Source organism: Chaetodon trifascialis, chromosome 24 (assembly GCF_039877785.1).
Source record: "Chaetodon trifascialis isolate fChaTrf1 chromosome 24, fChaTrf1.hap1, whole genome shotgun sequence".
Classification (NCBI taxonomy): domain Eukaryota; kingdom Metazoa; phylum Chordata; class Actinopteri; order Chaetodontiformes; family Chaetodontidae; genus Chaetodon; species Chaetodon trifascialis.
Genome location: NC_092079.1, coordinates 13,531,560 through 13,550,369, shown reverse-complemented (window position 1 = coordinate 13,550,369; position 18,810 = coordinate 13,531,560). Strand labels below are relative to the sequence as shown.

The window sequence follows — 18,810 nt, the reverse complement described above, 5'->3', positions numbered from 1 at the left end:
CAATTAAACTTGTATGATACATGAAATAACCTCTGTCTGTTCCTGAAGGTGACATTTGGATCTGGAATCTGCCAACAATTACAGGAATAATAGTCAGACTTTGTAGTCGGCTGCATCACGTGGATCATACTATGAGGCACTTATTGTCCACAGAGGTCAAAGGTTATGGACAGAGAGGACCCGGGGTGTACCGTCATCAAAGATGCCTGTTTTTCTGTGTTAGAAAAAGGAGACAACTGGTCTTCATTCAGTGAGAACAAAGACAAACATCTCATTCACTTCAACAAACAAACTGACTGCAAAACAGACTCATTGTGTCATTTTTCCTGTTTTGTTGTTCTTGTTATGTCTTCTAGAGGACACAGAGACACTGAATCATCAACACGGGACCAGATCCTGAGCCCAAAGCCAGGATAAAGAGGTTCAGTGAATGTGGTGTTGAAGGTGTGGAGGTGGATCAGTGAGTCAGAGGAGACTCTGTAGAAGGACAAAATGCCGGCAGGCCAGTCCACATACACTCCTACTCTGTGGGGGACAGAGGAGGAGGAGGAGGAGGAGGAGGAGGAGGAGGAGATGGATGTTATTTTGTTATTGTAACGGACAGTGTCACGCCCATCATCAGAGCAGTGCAGACTCCAGGACTGATCATTCAAACCAAACACACACATGTCACTGTCTCCTTTCCTTCTGATTCCTCTGTAAGCCACTGATACTGAAAATCCTCCTTTCGACTCGGCCTCCCAGTAACAGCGTCCAGTCACACCAGTTGAGCACAGCTGCTGAGGCCACCAGTCAAATCTGTGTGGATGATCAGGATATGACTGAGGCTCCTTCACCTTTGTCATCTTCCTGTTGTTGTCAGACAGTTTGATGCTTCTGTTCACTGTGTTTGTGTCGATTGTGAGTTCACAGGAATCTGATGGAGAGAAGAAGAAAACAGCTGCAGTTATTGATCGATCATCTGCTCATTGATCCACAGTTTGATGATGATTTGAATGAGTGATGTCACAGGTTGAAGATGGCTGAATGTGCTCTGCTTTGTTGTCACTTACACTTCCTCAGACCTGGTCTCAACCATCGCACTCCAGCAGGCTCCACCCTGAAAGGAGGGGGGGGGCGTCAGAGCAGCACCTCCTCTTTCAGCATGTGAACATGGACGTTACATCACTCTCATACACACAAACACAGCATGTTGATCCGGCCTGCTTCTGCCTGCTGCCTCAACATGTTTCCAGCTCTTCCTCCTCTTTCACACTGACTGACTGAGGCTGCAGCAGCCTCTTCATACCTCAGAGTGTCCAGTCTGCAGTGAGGATCCTCCAGTCCAGCCGACAGAAGCTTCACTCCTGAGTCTCCTGGATGATTGTAGCTCAGGTCCAGCTCTCTCAGATGGGAGGGGTTGGAGGTCAGAGCGGAGGCCAGAGAAGCACAGCCTTCCTCTGTGATCAGACAGCCTGACAGCCTGAAAACACAGAACAACACACATGGAAGATCATCTGAGGGTCCTGCTGTGTCTGTCAGAATACAGAGATCCGATTGGCTGAGTAGTATCATGTAAGATGATTTCCAGCACATGTAACTGGTCTGTGAGCTTCCTGGGCCACTGAACCAGTTCCACAAAGGACCGAAAAGGTGTGCTGTTTAAAATAGAAACGTTCAATTAAAATGAAGTAATTCTCTCTCTAACTTCTGTTATACCTTATTCAAACTACTTAACACTCAATGCTGCACTTCCTCAGGTTCTCAGCAACACGCACAGCAAGTGTGAAGTCGATCAGATGAACTGTAGACTCATAGTCTTTGTTTGCTCAACACTCTGATAATAGCAAATTCATTAAATTTAGAGACTCATGCCGCACTTTGTGAAACCTCACCAGTGAAAATGTTCCTGCACAATTTTAATTACACACAAACATGACATTTCTATGACTACAAAACTGAATGACACACCTACAAACTTGAATTTCTGAGATCTTTTAAATCTCAAAATGCAGAGAAATAACTTAAATCCTTCAAAACAAACAGTAGCTTCTCTGACCTTAGAGCTTCCAGTGTGCAGTTTCGACTCTCTAGTCCAATAGACAGCAGCTTCACTCCTGAATCCTGCAGGTTGTTGTTACTCAGGTCCAGTTTTCTCAGACTGGAGGACTGAGATCTGAGGACTGAGGACAGAGCTTCACAGCTTCTCTCTGAGAGGTTACAATCAGTTAATCTGGAGACACAACAGTGAGGAAAAAAGGAAGGAATTGTTTATTTTTCTCTTATTAAAAGATAGAACATTTATCAATGACTAAATTCCACTTACAGAGCTTTGTTGGAGGCTTTGACCACTGGCAGCAGCCTCAGAAGAGCCTCCTCTGAAGCAGAGAATTTCTTCAGGTCAAACACGTCCAGATCTTTTTCTGATGACAGTAAGATGAAGACCAGAGCTGACCACTGAGCAGGAGACAGTTTATCTGTGGAGAGTCTTCCTGAACTCAGAGACTGTTGGATCTGCTCCACCAGAGAACGATCATTCACTTCATTCAGACAGTGGAACAGATTGATGCTTTTCTCTGCAGAGGGAGTCTCTTCAATCTTCTTCTTGATGTACTTGACTGTTTCCTGATTGGTTTCTGAGCCACTTCCTGTCTGTGTCAGCAGGCCTCGTAGGAGACTCTGATTGGTCTGCAGGGAAAGACCCAGGAGGAATCGGAGGAACAAGTCCAGGTGTCCATTTGGACTCTGTAAGGCCTTGTCCACTGCACTCTGGTAGAAGTGTGTCTCTGCAGATTCATAGTAGGTTGTTTGCTGTTCTGACAGCAGATTGACTCCAGACTTGATGAAGGTCAGATGGACATGAAGAGCAGCCAGAAACTCCTGAACACTCAGATGGACGAAGCAGAACACCCTGTCCTGGTACAGTCCTCTCTCCTCTATGAAGATCTGTGTGAACACTCCTGAGTACACTGAGGCTGCTCTGATATCGATGCCACACTCTGTCAGGTCTGATTGGTAGAAGATCAGGTTTCCTTTCTGCAGCTGCTCAAAAGCCAGTTTTCCCAGAGACTCAATCATCTCCTTGCTCCTTGGAGTCCACTGAGGATCTGACTCAGCTCCTCCATCATACTTGATGTACTTCACTTTGGTCTGAACCACCAGGAAGTGGATGTACATCTGAGTCAGGGTCTTGGGCAGCGGTCCTTCCTCTCTGGTCTTCATCACATCCTCCAGAACTGTAGCAGTGATCCAGCAGAAGACCGGGATGTGGCACATGATGTGGAGGCTTCGTGATGTCTTGATGTGGGAGATGATTCTTCTGGCCTGCTCCTCATCTCTGAACCTCTTCCTGAAGTACTCCTCCTTCTGTTCATCAGTGAACCCTCTGATCTCTGTCACCATGTCAACACACTCAGGAGGGATCTGATTGGCTGCTGCAGGTCGTGTGGTTATCCAGAGGCGAGCAGAGGGAAGCAGTTTCCTCCTGATGAGGTTTGTCAGCAGCACATCCACTGAGGTGGACTTTGTGACATCAGTCAGGATCTCATTGTTGGTGAAGTCCAGAAGAAGTCGACTCTCATCCAGACCGTCAAGGATGAACAAAACGCTGAACTCTTCAAACCTGCAGATTCCTGCTTCTTTGGTTTCAGGAAAGAAGTGATGAACAAGTTCCACCAAGCTGAACCTTTTCTCTCTCAGCACATTCAGCTCTCTGAAAGTCAATGGAAATGTTAACTGTATGTCCTGGTTGGCTTTGTCTTCAGCCCAGTCCAGAGTGAACTTCTGTGTTAAGACCGTCTTCCCAATGCCAGCCACTCCCTTTGTCATCACTGTTCTGATTGGTTCATCTCGTCCAGGTGGTTTAAAGATGTCTTCACATCTGATTGTGGTTTCTGGTCCGTGTGGTTTCCTGGATGCTGTTTCAATCTGTCTGACCTCATGTTCATCATTGACCTGTCCAGTCCCTCCCTCTGTGATGAAGAGCTCTGTGTAGATCTGATTCAGGAGGGTCTGCTTTCCTGCTTTAGCGACCCCCTCAAACACACACTGGAACTTCTCCTTCAGGTTACATTTAAGTTTACCTTGATAAAGTGGAGCAGGACTTCCTGAATGAAGACACAACAGATAAGATCAATAAGTGATTCATGAGGTACATGGCTATTTAATTCCCCCCAAAAATACAAATATAAACACATTTTGGTCCATCTGTTGGACATCAGTGAATGTTCACTGATCCAGCAGTTAAACCTTTAGAGAAATCCTCTTACTGCTCTGCAGACGCTCAGCCAGCTCCTCCTCCTTCATTCTCCTCAGGAAGTGCAGCGTGATCTTCAGAAATGCCTCTCTGCTGCTCCTCCTCTGCTCTGCATCCTCATACTCATCCTCCCCCTGACTCTCTAAGCATTCTGGGTAATCTGCCCTCAGAACCGTCTTGATCTTCTTCAGCTCGTTCCTCACAAAAGAGACAATGTTCTCCTCCAGCAGCTGGAACAGAAGATGATATGAATGACACAAAGTGAAATCATGGAAGCAAACATCAGATCCATGTTGGACAGACTGACGGTCCACTGGTCTAAAAAGTGCAGCGTGGAGATTATTGTGGACAGAACAGATGTGAAAGCAGCTGTTGTACATGTACAGACCAGAAATATGGAGTCCAGGTGAGTCTGATGCTGCTGGGCAGACTGACCACTGGGAACCTCTGAGCTCTCCTGGTGGACTCTGTGGAGGAGTCATGAAGAATTAGCTCACATCATGTCCGTCCACACAGAAACAAAGACAAGCTGAAGGTCCTTTGAGCTGAAGTGTTGATTACAACAATGAATCCGATGGCTTCCCCTGCTCGCACTGCTGATCCCAATCAACAGTCTGCATTTCTGTGCAGCTTTCTCTTTACTGAGTTGGCCTACATGAAGGCAAACAGGTACAGGTGTTGCTCATAGCAGTTTTTCTGGCTGTTTCTTTTGTACTTGAACATGTATTTGTTCTTTTCCGCACAACACATTTTTGAGCATTGTCTCCTCTTTGAGTTTCTGCAGCATTTAGACACCAATGAAATCACTGTTGTATATTCATGCAGTCATCAGTCAGAATGTGTGTGGAGAAAATGTTCAACTGAAGTCAAGAGTTGACGACTGGTTGTACTGGGCAGCTTTCACTAGTAAGAATATAAATGAATGTGAAGAAGGATGATATTGAATATAAAGGTCATATTGTCCAACATGATTTCAATCCTGAGAACAACTTACTGTCTGTCAGAGACATGTTGCTGTTTAAAATGAAAGAGGCCATCCATTGACTGGTCGCTCCTGAAGGACACACAGCTGGGTCCAGGTCCAGGTCCAGCAGAGGTTTGTCTGCCATAGATCCTGTCAGACACACAGGAAGACCACCATTATCCTCAGCTTTCAGTGTCCATGTGGACATGTCAGTGCTGTTTAGGGACAGACTGGAAAAATGTCCTTTAATACTAATTTTGCTCAAACCTTCATCATCACTCGAGGAGAACATGAACATTAGAAGGACAACTGGTCAGACTGGATTTAATGAGGACAAACATCAGCAGTGGACACATGAGGAGGAAATATGGACGTCAGGTCAAACTGTTCAACATGAGTTTAATACTGAGAACAACTTACTGTCTGTCAGAGACATGTTGCTGTTTAAAATGAAAGAGGCCATCCATTGACTGGTCGCTCTTGAGGGACACACAGCTGGGTTCAGGTCCAGGTCCAGGTCCAGCAGAGTCTGGTGGGTCCTGCTGCTCTGGCCTTCAACACAACATACTCAGAGCTTTGAGTGTGAATAATGATGGTTGGGACAGATTTGAGTGCTCTGACATGGAGACGAGTCCTGGACAGTCAGAAGTCCTTATCTCACCTCTGAGCTTTGGTTTGGACGTCATCGTCCCCACACAGACTGGTTTCAGAGGGACGGACTCCCTCCTCTCTGTCCTCACACCGATTCATGCTGCTGAACTCACATCAGCTCACACACACTTTGATCTGGAGAGGAAACACAAATCATTCATGTGCACATCAGCTGAAATCATCCTTTCATGGTTTCTCCTGTCCAAATATCAGCTGCTCCTCCTCTGATTGGCTGTTATCTCGTCTCTCATGTCAGTGTCAGCTGAATGCATTCAGACAGCGGCGTGAGGCTGAGCTGCTGTACTTCTATCAGTCCACTAGATGGCGCCATGAAGCTGCAGTGAAGTGAAGAGCAGCCAGCACACACTTGATGCCTGGAGGACCCTTTTCATCCTCTGACACACACTGAGTGAATCTGACAGAAAGTTTCAGTTTCTGTAATATTCAGTAAATTCAACATCACTGAAAGTTTCTTTACGCCTGAATGATCCTTGATATTCACAATATGTTGTAGTCAGCAGTTCACATGGCACAGTGCTGATGCTGTTTCACACCACATCACGTTTGCTCATGTCCATTACATCTGTGCAAATATCTTGTGCAATATTACATGTTTTTTTTCTACTGTGTTATATATTTTCTACTGTATTTTATTATCCAGGTCTTCCTCATGTGCAATTAAAAAAACTCCAGTGAGAACCTGAGCCCTCGTTCTCATGCCAATATTATTTTTATATTCTTTTTGAATATAATGCACATACATGTAGTTGATTTTACTTTGTATCCTTTTCATGGTGTATCTGCTCTTTTTCCACATCTCCTTGTTCTTCTTGCTATTCTTGCTGTCTGTAACAGCTTCATTTCCCTGGTGTCAGCTCAATAAAGTTTTTATCTTATCTAACCTTTGCACTGTCCTCATTTCCACTGTCTCAGGTTTTCCACTATAACTTGCATATTACACTGATATTGCTCAATGTTTTTTGGATGAATGCACATACATATCTGTGTATATGTGTATATATGTTTATATATGTACTGTATATGTGTAACTGTATCTTCCTTATGAATAGAACTTAGTTTTACTTAAATCATTTCTTTGGAGTTATTATGAGTTATTTGGAGTTATTTGCTTTGTTCTGTTTTAATGTTTTATTCTCTTGGAATTTAAAATATTTGAATCTGTTTTTATCCATGTTCTGCGTGTTCAGTGTGGAGGAGCTCTAACTGTATTTCAGTGTGTTATAATTACAGTAAAGCTGAAACTTGATAAGGAGCCCAAAGTCCACAGAGGCAGCGTGATTTTTGAACTGAGATAAAAATTAACCTTAACTTCAGACAAACTAATGTGCCAGCAATAGATATTAAATTTCATCTCTGAGAACAAAGTTCATCAGAACGGCTCCTTGAATGGTTTTATTATCATGTTGTTGTATCACTGATGTGTAACGAGTACTTAAACACTGTAGTTGGTCGAAGTGGAACCAGTTTAAACGGTTTTAGACTTTTCTGCAGTTTAATAAACTGATGCATTGATTTTCATTCAAATCTTGTTTTAAAAAGGAACAAAATGTTGTGAAATAAAAAGTCAAAATGGTAATGATACTAGTAAAGTAGCAGAAATATTCAGTTAAAGTACTAATTGTTCTTAATTACAGTACTTGAGTAAATTAGTTACTTTCCACCACTGGGACTTACCAAAGCAGAGACACCTTTCAAAATAAAATACTGACGGACTCAATCAAGCCGTTTAAGAAAATATGAAAAAATTAATCTTTTATTTATTTATTGATCACGTTTAAGTACAAACTGACTACAAGAACCGACACTTGTTCGTGTTGGAGGGGAGTTAAGAGCTCTTAGCGATGCAGGTCCATATTTAATGACAGAATCAAACTTTAAGCTGCTCTCAGCCCTCTCAATGCTCCTTCCTGTTGTCTCCACATCAGCTCTTGAGGATCAAATCTTATTCCAGCGTTTGCTCTCACAAACATCAGCACAGCATGGCCGATGTTTTTAACATGTCGTTTGTTTCACCTTCAGTTAAACTCAGACTTGTGAGTTTGGAGAAATGAACGACGGAGCTGCAGATTTCTGCTGTTTCTGGTGAAGCTAAGCTAACAACAGCTTGTGCTAACAATTAAAAAAACATTCCAAAGTTGATTCTTTACCTTCAGCTGGAGGCTGAGATGGAGAATCCAGTCTGCTCCACAACATCCAGAGAGAATGAAAGTAAAGTCTAAACACACAGATAAGCGTGTGAGCGAGTTAAACATTAATCAGATCTAACTGACAGTGAAAGACGTGATAAAGAGTTGATGTTTGATGGGAGCGTATAAAGATATAATAAATGTTGACCTCAATAAGCTCAAAGTTGAGGACGTGCTTGTTTGTAGTTACTGGTGTTCCAGAAAGTATCTTTAGTGAGTTTTAAAAGCTGACATCACTTTAATGAGCGTTCGTTACTGTGGTAAAAAAAATATGTTATTTGGTTTTGTCAAACAAAACTGAAAAAGTGAAACAATCTTTTAATCCAATGTGAGTTCAAAAATCACTGATTAACTGTCGTCTGACACTTTAGAAGCAAAAACACGTAAAGCCACATATTGGATAATATACTGTAGTTTGTGTGAGTTCACATTGTCAGTGAGGATTCCCAGCATGCACCACGACAGACAAACTCATGGACTGAAGTTTCATTTAATGAGTGTTCCTTCATTGTTCCTGCTGCTGCTGTGTTTTACATGTGGTCCTATGATCTACGACCTAAATATCAGCCTCTTATCAGCGTTCTGTATTTTTTTCTCCATTATGAACAACAGCTCTGATCAGATTACGCTCCTAAACATCGGGGAATTAATGAACTGCATGACTGCAAACACACAGACTATCCAGGACACAAGCACCCTGTATGGTTCCCACAAACACCACCCCCCCACCCCCGCCACAAACTGGATGAAGTTGCAGACAATGAAGCCTTTCAAAAGAATCTGGCTGTGTGACAACATTTATGACATTGTTGATTGACCTTCATACCAACAAACAGACGGGAACTGAAGAGGGCTAAACCATGCAGGACTGCAGTGCTGACTGAGTCTCTGAGACGCCCTGAGGACAGCAGCAGCATATATCAAGGATTCAGGTACCGCTGACCCTGCAGCCGCCTGGAACACACTCAGGACTCCCTCGGCCTGTCCTCCAGACCAGCTGATGAACTCAGCACCTGTTGCACCAGCGTTTCCACCACTTTTGGGGACATTGACTTATGTTCTCATTAGTTAAAATCTGACTGATTACTGTGAATATCGCACAGGTTGAACATGTGACAGCACAGGAATCACACAGGTGTGCTTTCAGGTAAAGACAAATAAATTCCGCAGGCTTGTACAAACTTAATGTATCATCAGTTTCTCACCTTCATGGAAGAGTCCAGTGTTTCTTCTAACTATGCAGACATCCATCACTTCACATGATTTTTCATTTCGTTTCTTGACTTACATCCTGAGCCTGTGTTTGAGGCTTTACATTTGTTAGCATTGTTAACATTTGTCCAATATTTGTGAGGACCCTTATTCCTTATACATATAATCCAGGGCAACAGAAACACTGCACGAGTGAAATAATAACCATTAAAGCATCGTGTTTTAATTCAGTGAACAAAAATAAATAACTATCTGGAAAAAGATCAGAGAATAAATTAATAAAAACACATCAATGGAAGTGACTAGATCATGACAAACATACACACACACACACACACACACACACACACACACACACACACATAAGCACTACACCACAAGTACAGCCATACAGTCAAGGTGTATTTCAGTTTCGTGTGAAGGTAGATGTACATTGAGCAATAAATAACATGACTGAACACATACGTTGAACATTAAAGTGCCAAAATGCGCCACCACACTTTGAAAGCAATATTAAAAAATAATACATATTATCGATTACATAATATATTTGGCATAATTTAAACTTTATAGAGACATATATATATATTTATATCTATATAGTTTAGATGTCGTCACTGGAATAAAATCATCATCTGATCATCTTCACATGCAGCTTCATGGATCCCATATTTAAGCAAACCGCTCAAATTTCCAGAGCAAAAAAAAATGAAGAGATTTCATCATATTGATTGCTCACACATGCTGCACTTTTCCCCCACAAAGGCCACCAGATGGAACCACAGCCCATCAGTGACGTTACTGCCAGGCACGTCCTCATTCTCAATTCTCCTGTATTAGCAAAACACGAGCCGGTTCTGCTGATAATCTGCCTGTTCCAGGTCCCTGAAGCAAAGCGTTCCTAATGCACCGTGCTGCAACCACTGTAACTCTGAATGAGAGCATATTTAACTGCTTCATGGTCCTACATCTCATCCATTCTGCTCAAAGCTGGTTGTCATACTCTTATGAATCAATGCTTGCTGCATTTTTACACTCAGCGACGCCTGAACAAGCGTCAAGCCTGAAGCTCCACTGACACAGTTAAAGTGCTGAGTTTTTCAATTTTACAGAAATGCAGATGAGACGTGTAGCTTTCCAAACGATGTGGCTGCGTTGTGAAAGCTTCCCGTGGAGGCTGGATCTTGGACAGCATCTTTTAGCTTAACTCACTGATACCTCGCTAAAGTTTATGTTGGTGCTCTTGTAATGCTTGCATGCTTGAATATTCACTGGTTTCTCATCAAACATTTTCATTTCTTCTGTTGCCCTTTAACCTGCCAGGAAAAGAGAAGAGCAGAGCTTATGAAACTGCTGTGTATTTCCCGTTCAGAAGATGTCTTACAGTACATTGTGTCAAACATCTCACCTTTTTCGCTTCAATGCGGCACCAACAGCGATGAGGGAAACGAACACAACAGCACTGACTACCAGTGCAACCCCTGAAGCAGACAGCCTGTTCCCTGAAGAAGAACAGCACAGGGTCAGTCTGCACAGAAATAAGGTGAACTGCACTCATCTAAAAGAGGAAGGTGGAAAATTTTCCCTCTAACACTGTTTAATGCAGAGACCTGACTTCCCCAGAGAGCTCATTTATAAGTGCAAGTCATTGTACTGTGAAGCGGGTTTTTCTGGAAGGTGAAACCTACTGAGAAGTGAAACTGAAACCGTCTGATAAGGAGTCACGCTTCAGCGGACTAACAGGCATGCTACGATCTGATCAATTAACATCAGCTAAGCAGGAAGTGCAAACTGGTGTGATGGGTGTGCAGCTTCCCTTCCAGTCACTCAGGATAATTAGCCAAGGTGCTAATTACTCTGACTTTGCTTTGATCGGGGCTGAGACTTTTTCAGCAGGTCACTTCCTTGACAGTCAACACTGCTGAGTCACTGTTAACTCATTGTTAGCAAATCTGCTCATTGCTGGGAATTTTATAGGGAAACCAGTCCTCCAGTACTCTAGAATAATTCTGCCATTGGGACTTCCTGGGCGGGTCACTTGCTAGTGAACCAGACTCATCCTGTTATGCTTCACTTACATGATGACTGTCCACTCTTATCGAAAATGATATGCATACCCTCCTCTTCTGTCTCGTCATCCCTTTCTCCATCAGAAAAAAAGATCCTCTCCCGCCTTTGTCCCGTCATTCCACTGTTCAGCAGACACTCCACGTGTCCACTCCAGTTCAGAGGTACTTCCAGAGTGATGTTGCGGCTGCTGGTGAACGTGTGGTCTCTGGTGGATACTGTAGTAGTCCGTGGTTGTTTTAGGAGCCGGACATCAGGTGAGTAGTCCCACTGAATGGTTGGAGCTGGTTTACCTGTCGCAGAGCAGCTGAACACAACCTCCTGCCCATTTTCTCCCCCGAGTTCACTGCTGGGAACTTCCACACCTGTTTCCACCTGGGAAATCCCTGCACAGACAATAAAACGCTGTCATTCTGCAAGATATTCTGGCAAATGATCGTACGAATGCTTTCGTTACAAAATGATCCGATGTGACAGGAAAAGGATTGCTTTTGCTGTCATTTTTGCTGTGATTTACCTTGCACTGTGAGGCAAGTCTGCGTCTCTTTGGAGCCGTCAGGATACACGTTGAAAGAACAAATGTAACAGCTGTCGTCTTCCCATGTTACGTTCCTCAGGGTGATGGACGTGGAGCTGAGGGACGCTTCTGTGAAGATCACTTTCCCCTGATAAGGCTTGTTGACTTGCAGTCCAAATCGCTTGCTGTAGGTCGCCAAATTCTGTGGGGTCTCATCCTTGAAGCGCCTCTGCCATGTGACCTGTTGCACACCTGCAGGGAAACAGAAGTCCTCCAATCAGAGGGAGCCAACAGTGGTGCGATGTCACCGAGTGCATCTTCTCAAGTACAAATTTGAAGTACTTGTACTTTACTTTCTCTTCCTTTTGTGCCACTTTCTGCTTCTGCCACGAGAAAATATTGTACTTTTACTTACAAATGAATATTTTTGCACACATGAAGGGTTTATAAAGTTTGATATTTTGCTGTAAATTAAACAATCCAGCTGTACACACATGTAACCGTGTGTACATCGTCACATGTACAGATGATGGCATTTTCAGGATTTTTACAAACCAAGCAATCAATTGATTAATAGAGAAAATAATCATAATCGATGATTGCGTGAGTCATATTAATCTATCATACAGCAGTATGACAGTGACAATTTCAATGCAGGACTTTTACTCGGTGTTTTAACGGTGTATTTTTACAGTACTGTATCGACACTTTTGTTCAGTAACTGAATACTTGTTGCACCACTGGTTATATCTTGATTAGAAAACTGGCATTTGCAAAACAAAGTTGTCTCTGCACCTGTGGGGTTGAGTAATGTGCACGTGTAGTGCGCATCCCCGCCGTAGTCACCTGTTGAGTTACCGTGACTGGTGATCTGCGATGTCGAGGCTGAAAATCAAGAGCTGAGTTTCAGTAAGTGGTTAAAGTCAATATGATTTGTTGTGCTGTTCAATAATACATGAAGAGGAACTAAAACGATGGACACGCTTTAGCTGTGAATAACACACATTTTCTATTAAATACCATTTTCCATCCAAGCCCTTTGAATGTAGTCCATTATAAATAATGCAGTATGATAACAATGCAGCCTATAAATGACATATAGATTACTAGACATTATAAATGATAGGTTTTAGCCTTTATTCATCCCCAGAGGAGACGTTCAGCTGCAGCAGCACAACACCAGAAACAGGATACAGGAGAAAGTACAGATGAATAGAAAAAGTAACTAATAATTAGAGGTATACAAAACAAAAATAAAGAAGTAAAAAAAAAAACATACATGAGCAATTTAAGTCCAAATGATAAGCTATGAGTGTCTGTAACTGCTACGACTTTCTGCAATTAAAAACAGATTCAGAGTGAATACACAGGGGTCGCCCTCCCCATCAGTGTCACTTACCTTGAAAGAGCAAACCAGTTAAAACCAGGATGTGCAACATTTTCTTTACTGTGTGCAAGGAGCACTTTCAGTTTGTCCTCTGAGCAGCCTTTTAAACCAGACCAAATGAAACCGAGAGAAAGAAAGTAGAGAGGAGAGCGTGAGGGAGGGGGGAAGGGGGGGGGATTCCTCTGAGCTATCTGTTGACGTGTGCAGCTTCCCAAAAGAGGTCTGGGAGACAATGACGCAAATGAGGTCATTCGAGGAATTAAAGGAAAAGTCTCCTCCGCATATAATTACATGATGTGCAAACAGACCGCGTTCATGCTGCAGGACTGTCGAGGTAAAGTGGATTCCTCCTGAATATTCATAACAGCACTCGTTTTGTTCATGACATTAGTCTTTGAGGAGGTCACACTGTACTCTGAATGGTGATTATAGAGAAGCAAAAGTGTGGATTGACTTTCAGCATCAGTGACTCATACTGCTCTTTCTCATTGTTAGTATTACTACTATTAATGTTCCTTCTATGAAGCTCCACTGAATTGTGTACTTACTGTCCAACTGCTGTTACATCAATTTCAGAAAAAGGCAAAAAAAATTCCCAGAGGCAGAAGTTTGCAGGTCTGGTGGCCTCTTGGTGTTATGAGGTTTTAACCAAGACACCATGTCCCTGCGGAGTAGCGACATGATCGCACTCTCAAGGGTGATAAGAGGAGTGATACCTGCCCCATGTCACCCCGGGCAACCACACCTGACAGCCAGGAGTGTGCTGGGAAAGTCCGCCCAATTCTGAGTAACGTGATTATAACATGTCAACAGGCTTGACATGATTAATTTGTGCTCTCAGGGTGTACTCAGTGCAAACACTATACTGTAAGCTGTGTACTGTAAACTACTACTGACTGAGCACGTTTGAGTATGAGATTAAAACCAGACTTGCTGCAGGATGTTGACCTCGTGTTCCTCGTCTTATCTTACCATCTTAGTTTCACGTCTGTCCACTAACATGTCAGGAATGTTTGTAAATGTGAAACCCAGTCAGGACGTCTTACGTTCAGGAGCTACAGGGCACACTGTTGCTCTCATTGTGTGCAGTGACATTTTTCATGGGATGCATCACAACAGGGCGCGACAGGAAGTGATCAGAGAGGAATCACATGCTAATGCATCTGCGGTGCATCATGCCCCCTGCCCGCCATCCTGCCTCTGTGGATTTGTTGTGCAATTTGCCATGACTGATCTCACATGATTAAGTCTGTTTAGCAAACATCCTGGAGGGGAAGTTACTGCATAATTCTTCTTAAGGATGCAGGAAAGAACCTAACTGCTAGGTGGAACAGCACCTTAAGCCACTGAAGTCGGTCTAATCCGTGGAGACACAGCCTGGGAAAATGTTAAAGGAAGAGATGATAAAACAATTTTTAAAATCATAATTATTCAGTAAACTCTCCACAAACATCAATCATTTTCATTTTCAATATCACATTTAATCAGAAATGTTGGAATCATCAAGATTACACAACCCAAAGTGGGAAGGGCTCGGTCAAAGGTTCGATTGCACATCATGAAGCACACAAATGGATAAAACTCATGAAACATGATGTGATTATAGATTACAGATAGGTGTTTTACAAGGCCCTTATTTTGCCTGGATGCTAGCATCTCCTCTGCAGCAATCACACTTTGGAACTTTGGAAAAACCCAATGCAAAGTCTTCAGGAAAACACCTGCGCTATCACACACCTGTAATTTAAAACTAGAACGCGACGCTGAAAGCATAGCTAACGGCTGTGGTTTACTCATATTACCACGTGGCAGCATTAAATCCACAGCTGTATGATCTTGATCCGACCAGAAAGTATCTGGATCTATTTCAGTCCTGAGGACCGCTTCTCTCTTCTCTGATTGTCAGACTTTCTCTGTGCACCAGCTGCAGTCAGTCAGTGAGCAGGTTCAGCTTCGTTTTCCTGAGGAGAGCGTCCAGAGAAGAGAACTGAGGGTTCAAAGCTGGGTGAGCTTTCTAATGGAAAACTAGCGTTGGTGCTATATGATGTTTTGACCCATCATTAGGTGTCATCTTTGGACAGGCGACACCACACTGTAATCCTGACTGAAGGTACTTCTGAAATGCCTTTGAATCCTGCTCTCACCCAGGCAAAGAGCAGATACTCGGCGGCTTGATGCAGCTTTAAATCTACCTTCTATCATCTAAGGCTAACCTACAGCGGCCCACTCAGAACAGCTCGACGCTCCTCATCTAGTTCCTCTAGTGTGAACAAAATACAAGAGTTCATAACCCAGGTTCATTGCATTGCTTTAATGAAGTTCAACCTTGTCAAGACCTCGTCACGTGCAGATGATGAATTTTGTTGAGTCATTTCCCTCAAATCTCCCGTGACTGTGCTGAGAAAACCTCTTCTCTTGACCCCTAATGATCTGCTGACAGGGCCTGCCCCGAACGCTGATGTGTAATGACTGATCAAAACCCTAAAAAGAAATGCACTTCACGTAAATCAACTGCAGACTTAAAGAGTGCGAACGGGTGGACAACAGTGATCGTTGATCGACTTAGTTGTACTTCCTCTGTGAATAAAAAGAAGTGTTTGTCGGGGAACGCCCGAGAGAAAAACAACAACAAAGGACTGAGAATGAAAGAAAGTCTTCCTCATTCTTGTAACAAATAAAGTGAAGGTCACACTGTGGTTTTGTGTTGATCAGTGACGGGATGCTGATGGCAGTATGGATCCTGGACATGTGACACACTTTTACTGGCGGAGTCTCCTAAACTTTAAAGGAGTGATATTTGTTCTCTTAGTCAGATGTGCTGTTTGTACCAATTCAGACATTTGTAAAATAATCTAAGACCAATAAGATCATAATGGTCAGAGGGCATCAGGCTCCAATACAGAGATGACAATCGGCAGGCAGCTTTTCTACATACGCATCGTATCATTCCTTTAAAAAGGATCAATCCAAGGATGAAACAGCTGTTACACTTAAGTTTACCTGGACAACGTGGAAACCAAAGAACTAGAAGTCTGAAATAAAAGCATCAGTCACCTGCGACAGTGATAACTCCACTATCTGTACTCTCTATCCAAACATTGGACTTTTACATCGACGTTGTGTTATCCATTGTTACTTCATGTACTTTTGCACACCTGTATATATATATACATAAAACAGCAGTCCTTATTTATTGACCCATCTTTGCTGAGCTTTGTTGTTTTCAGCTGTTTGTGTGCCACAACGAGAGCAATTTTTCTGTTATTCTGATTGAAATTTACGGTCCTGTCACATTTAGAGTTTGACAGATTTCAGGTGGATATTAAAAGGAGGGGGTTTGTTTTAGTTAAAGAAGCACGAAGCATCGATAGTGTGTGTGTGTGTGTGTGTGTGTGTGTGTGTGTGTGTGTGTGTGTGTGTGTGTGTGTGTTTGTGTGTGTGTGTGTGTGAGACAGGAATAATCCTGAGAATGCAGTCACATAGCACAATACTGCCACCTTGTGGACAACAGGTGCTGTGTCGCTTGTTTAATGCATAGGGTGGGAAGAGGTGCAGTGCAAGCGAAGCTTTAGAGAATAAGCCCTGTGTGTGTGTCCTCTTTGGTTAGCATGTTTGAACTGTGTGTATCAGCGGGAGCGACTTGCACTCTGGCGGTGGAGTACAGTCCAGTCTCTCTCTGCATGAAGGTGCTGTACGGCTCAATGTCTTCTGGCTCCTGCAGAAAGATGCATGACTGTGAATGAAATGAGCCTCATAAATGAAGAGGATGACACATTTTTCTGTACTCTGTACTGCACCTCGTTTGGACGCCCGCTCAGTGGCTCTCGTTGTCTTCTGTCGGGTCAAACAAGAGTGCATTAGCAACAACGTTAGCGTGAGCTCACTTTGCATTGTGTAGTCTATTTGTGGAGACGAGACAGGAAGTGACAGACCATGTCCTCCATTGTTGCATCATATGAAACTTAAAGACCTGATAGACATGACTGCAGTTTTCAGTCATTCAAAAACCTGATGAATGTGTTCCAGGTGATCAGCATCAAATTAGCTGCAAATTGATTTGATTGAACAGTTCAGCTGTTGGTGCTGAAGATGCTGCATGTCAAGGTAATACTGGTTCACACACAGGTGAACGAGATCCAACACGAGCCTTGAATATTCCGGCAGCCTCTCACCTGCGACGTATTCCTCTGTAGATTAGAACAAGTCCGCTCATACTGATGACTACAGTCCCACTAATCAAAGCAACAAACGGCAGAAACGGCGTTTGTGTAGAATCGTTGGCGTCGTCGTCCTCTAAAACAAAAACATTACTGTCAGAAAAATGAAAGTAGTATTTGCTTGATATGCAAATATTATTGAAACCTGTAAATCAGAGCTTACCTTCCACTGTGATATTCAAAGACAGAATAAACGTTCCATCAGGACCCGAACACTCACAGGTGTAGTTCCCACTGTCCTTTGGAGTTAACCTGCTCAGGTGGAGGAAAAAAGTCTGATTGTCCACTGTAAGCGTGAACCTGGAGTCACACTCATGATTAAAGTCACGTCCATGTTGGTACGTCAGACGACACTCTTCTCTTCTCCTCTCTGTGCTGATCTTACACACTAGAAGTGTGAGAACATTCAGAGTTTGATTGGTGCACACTGGAGTGACATCTGGTTTGCTCCCAATGGTTTTCACAAGAGTCTCTGCAACCAATCACAATCAAAAACGTCCTTTTTAAACCAAAGACGGGAACAATAGAGAAAAACAGTGTGTGTACATTCAACATGATGACAACTGGTTTGTCTTACCTCGTACGCTCACACACACAGTCAGTGGCAGAAGCAGAGCAAAGCACAGTTTCCAGTGTGTCATACTGACAGTGTGCGATGTCCTGCACTGAGAGGACAGACGGGCCCCGGCGTGCTGTCCTCTGGCTGCATAAACCTCAAACTGTCACAGAGGTGCGTATGAGCTGGTGTGAGCTCTTCTATAAAGGAAGTGCTGCCACGTGAGCTTCTGCTTTCATATTAAAACCCTAAAAGATAAGACAGCGAGCCAGACAGCATTCAGACTGGGCATAGTTCAGTCCTGTGTGGAGGAAAGAAAAGGCTCTCCTGCCTGCTACACGTCTCCAACAAGACGTCCGGTCACCAAACTTCAATCAACAGTGGTGTTTCCAGGCTGCAGTGTGAGCTGAACATGAACTATTGTCTGCACTGTTGCCGCAATTTGTGCGATTTGTTAGAAATGTGCGTCACATAGGTGCTAAAATTGCATAACTGTGTTTGTGGTCGTCACCTTCTGAGAGGCCTGAGCTGCAAATAGAAAGCATGCTCTCCATCTGGTCTTTCATCAGCACATCAGTAACACATTCACACAGCATCTCGCTTTATGCAAGTACATTAACTTTGCTCTGATGAAGAAGCGAAACTTTTCCTTCATTTCACACTTTCACAGTTCCAGTGAGTGGATTTTATTTCAATAATGAATCATTTATAATCAACAGTTTACAGAACATGGCCAAAAGGTCCAAACTCTTCTGTTTCTATGGTTTTATCTTCAAATTATTGTCAGAGTCAGAGAGG

General features: G+C 43.2%; 2 protein-coding genes across 2 annotated transcripts; both read right to left on the bottom strand.

The window, feature by feature from the left end:
* Nucleotides 1–317: 317 nt before the first annotated feature.
* LOC139351951 (NLR family CARD domain-containing protein 3-like) lies at nt 318–6,072 on the bottom strand. Its single transcript, XM_070993875.1, has 10 exons — nt 5,894–6,072; nt 5,619–5,727; nt 5,229–5,348; nt 4,623–4,701; nt 4,248–4,464; nt 2,306–4,085; nt 2,039–2,212; nt 1,289–1,462; nt 1,053–1,099; nt 318–916 (listed from the first exon to the last, which is right to left on the bottom strand). Exons 1-10 carry the CDS (start codon nt 5,946–5,948, stop codon nt 318–320), a joined length of 3,354 nt encoding a protein of 1,117 aa, XP_070849976.1. The 5' UTR covers nt 5,949–6,072.
* A 3,396-nt stretch (nt 6,073–9,468) lies between these two features.
* On the bottom strand, nt 9,469–13,373 carry LOC139352034 (OX-2 membrane glycoprotein-like). Its single transcript, XM_070994059.1, has 6 exons — nt 13,252–13,373; nt 12,648–12,737; nt 11,853–12,104; nt 11,386–11,721; nt 10,677–10,770; nt 9,469–10,584 (listed from the first exon to the last, which is right to left on the bottom strand). Exons 1-6 carry the CDS (start codon nt 13,289–13,291, stop codon nt 10,551–10,553), a joined length of 846 nt encoding a protein of 281 aa, XP_070850160.1. The 5' UTR covers nt 13,292–13,373; the 3' UTR covers nt 9,469–10,550.
* Between the last annotated feature and the right edge of the window lie 5,437 nt (nt 13,374–18,810).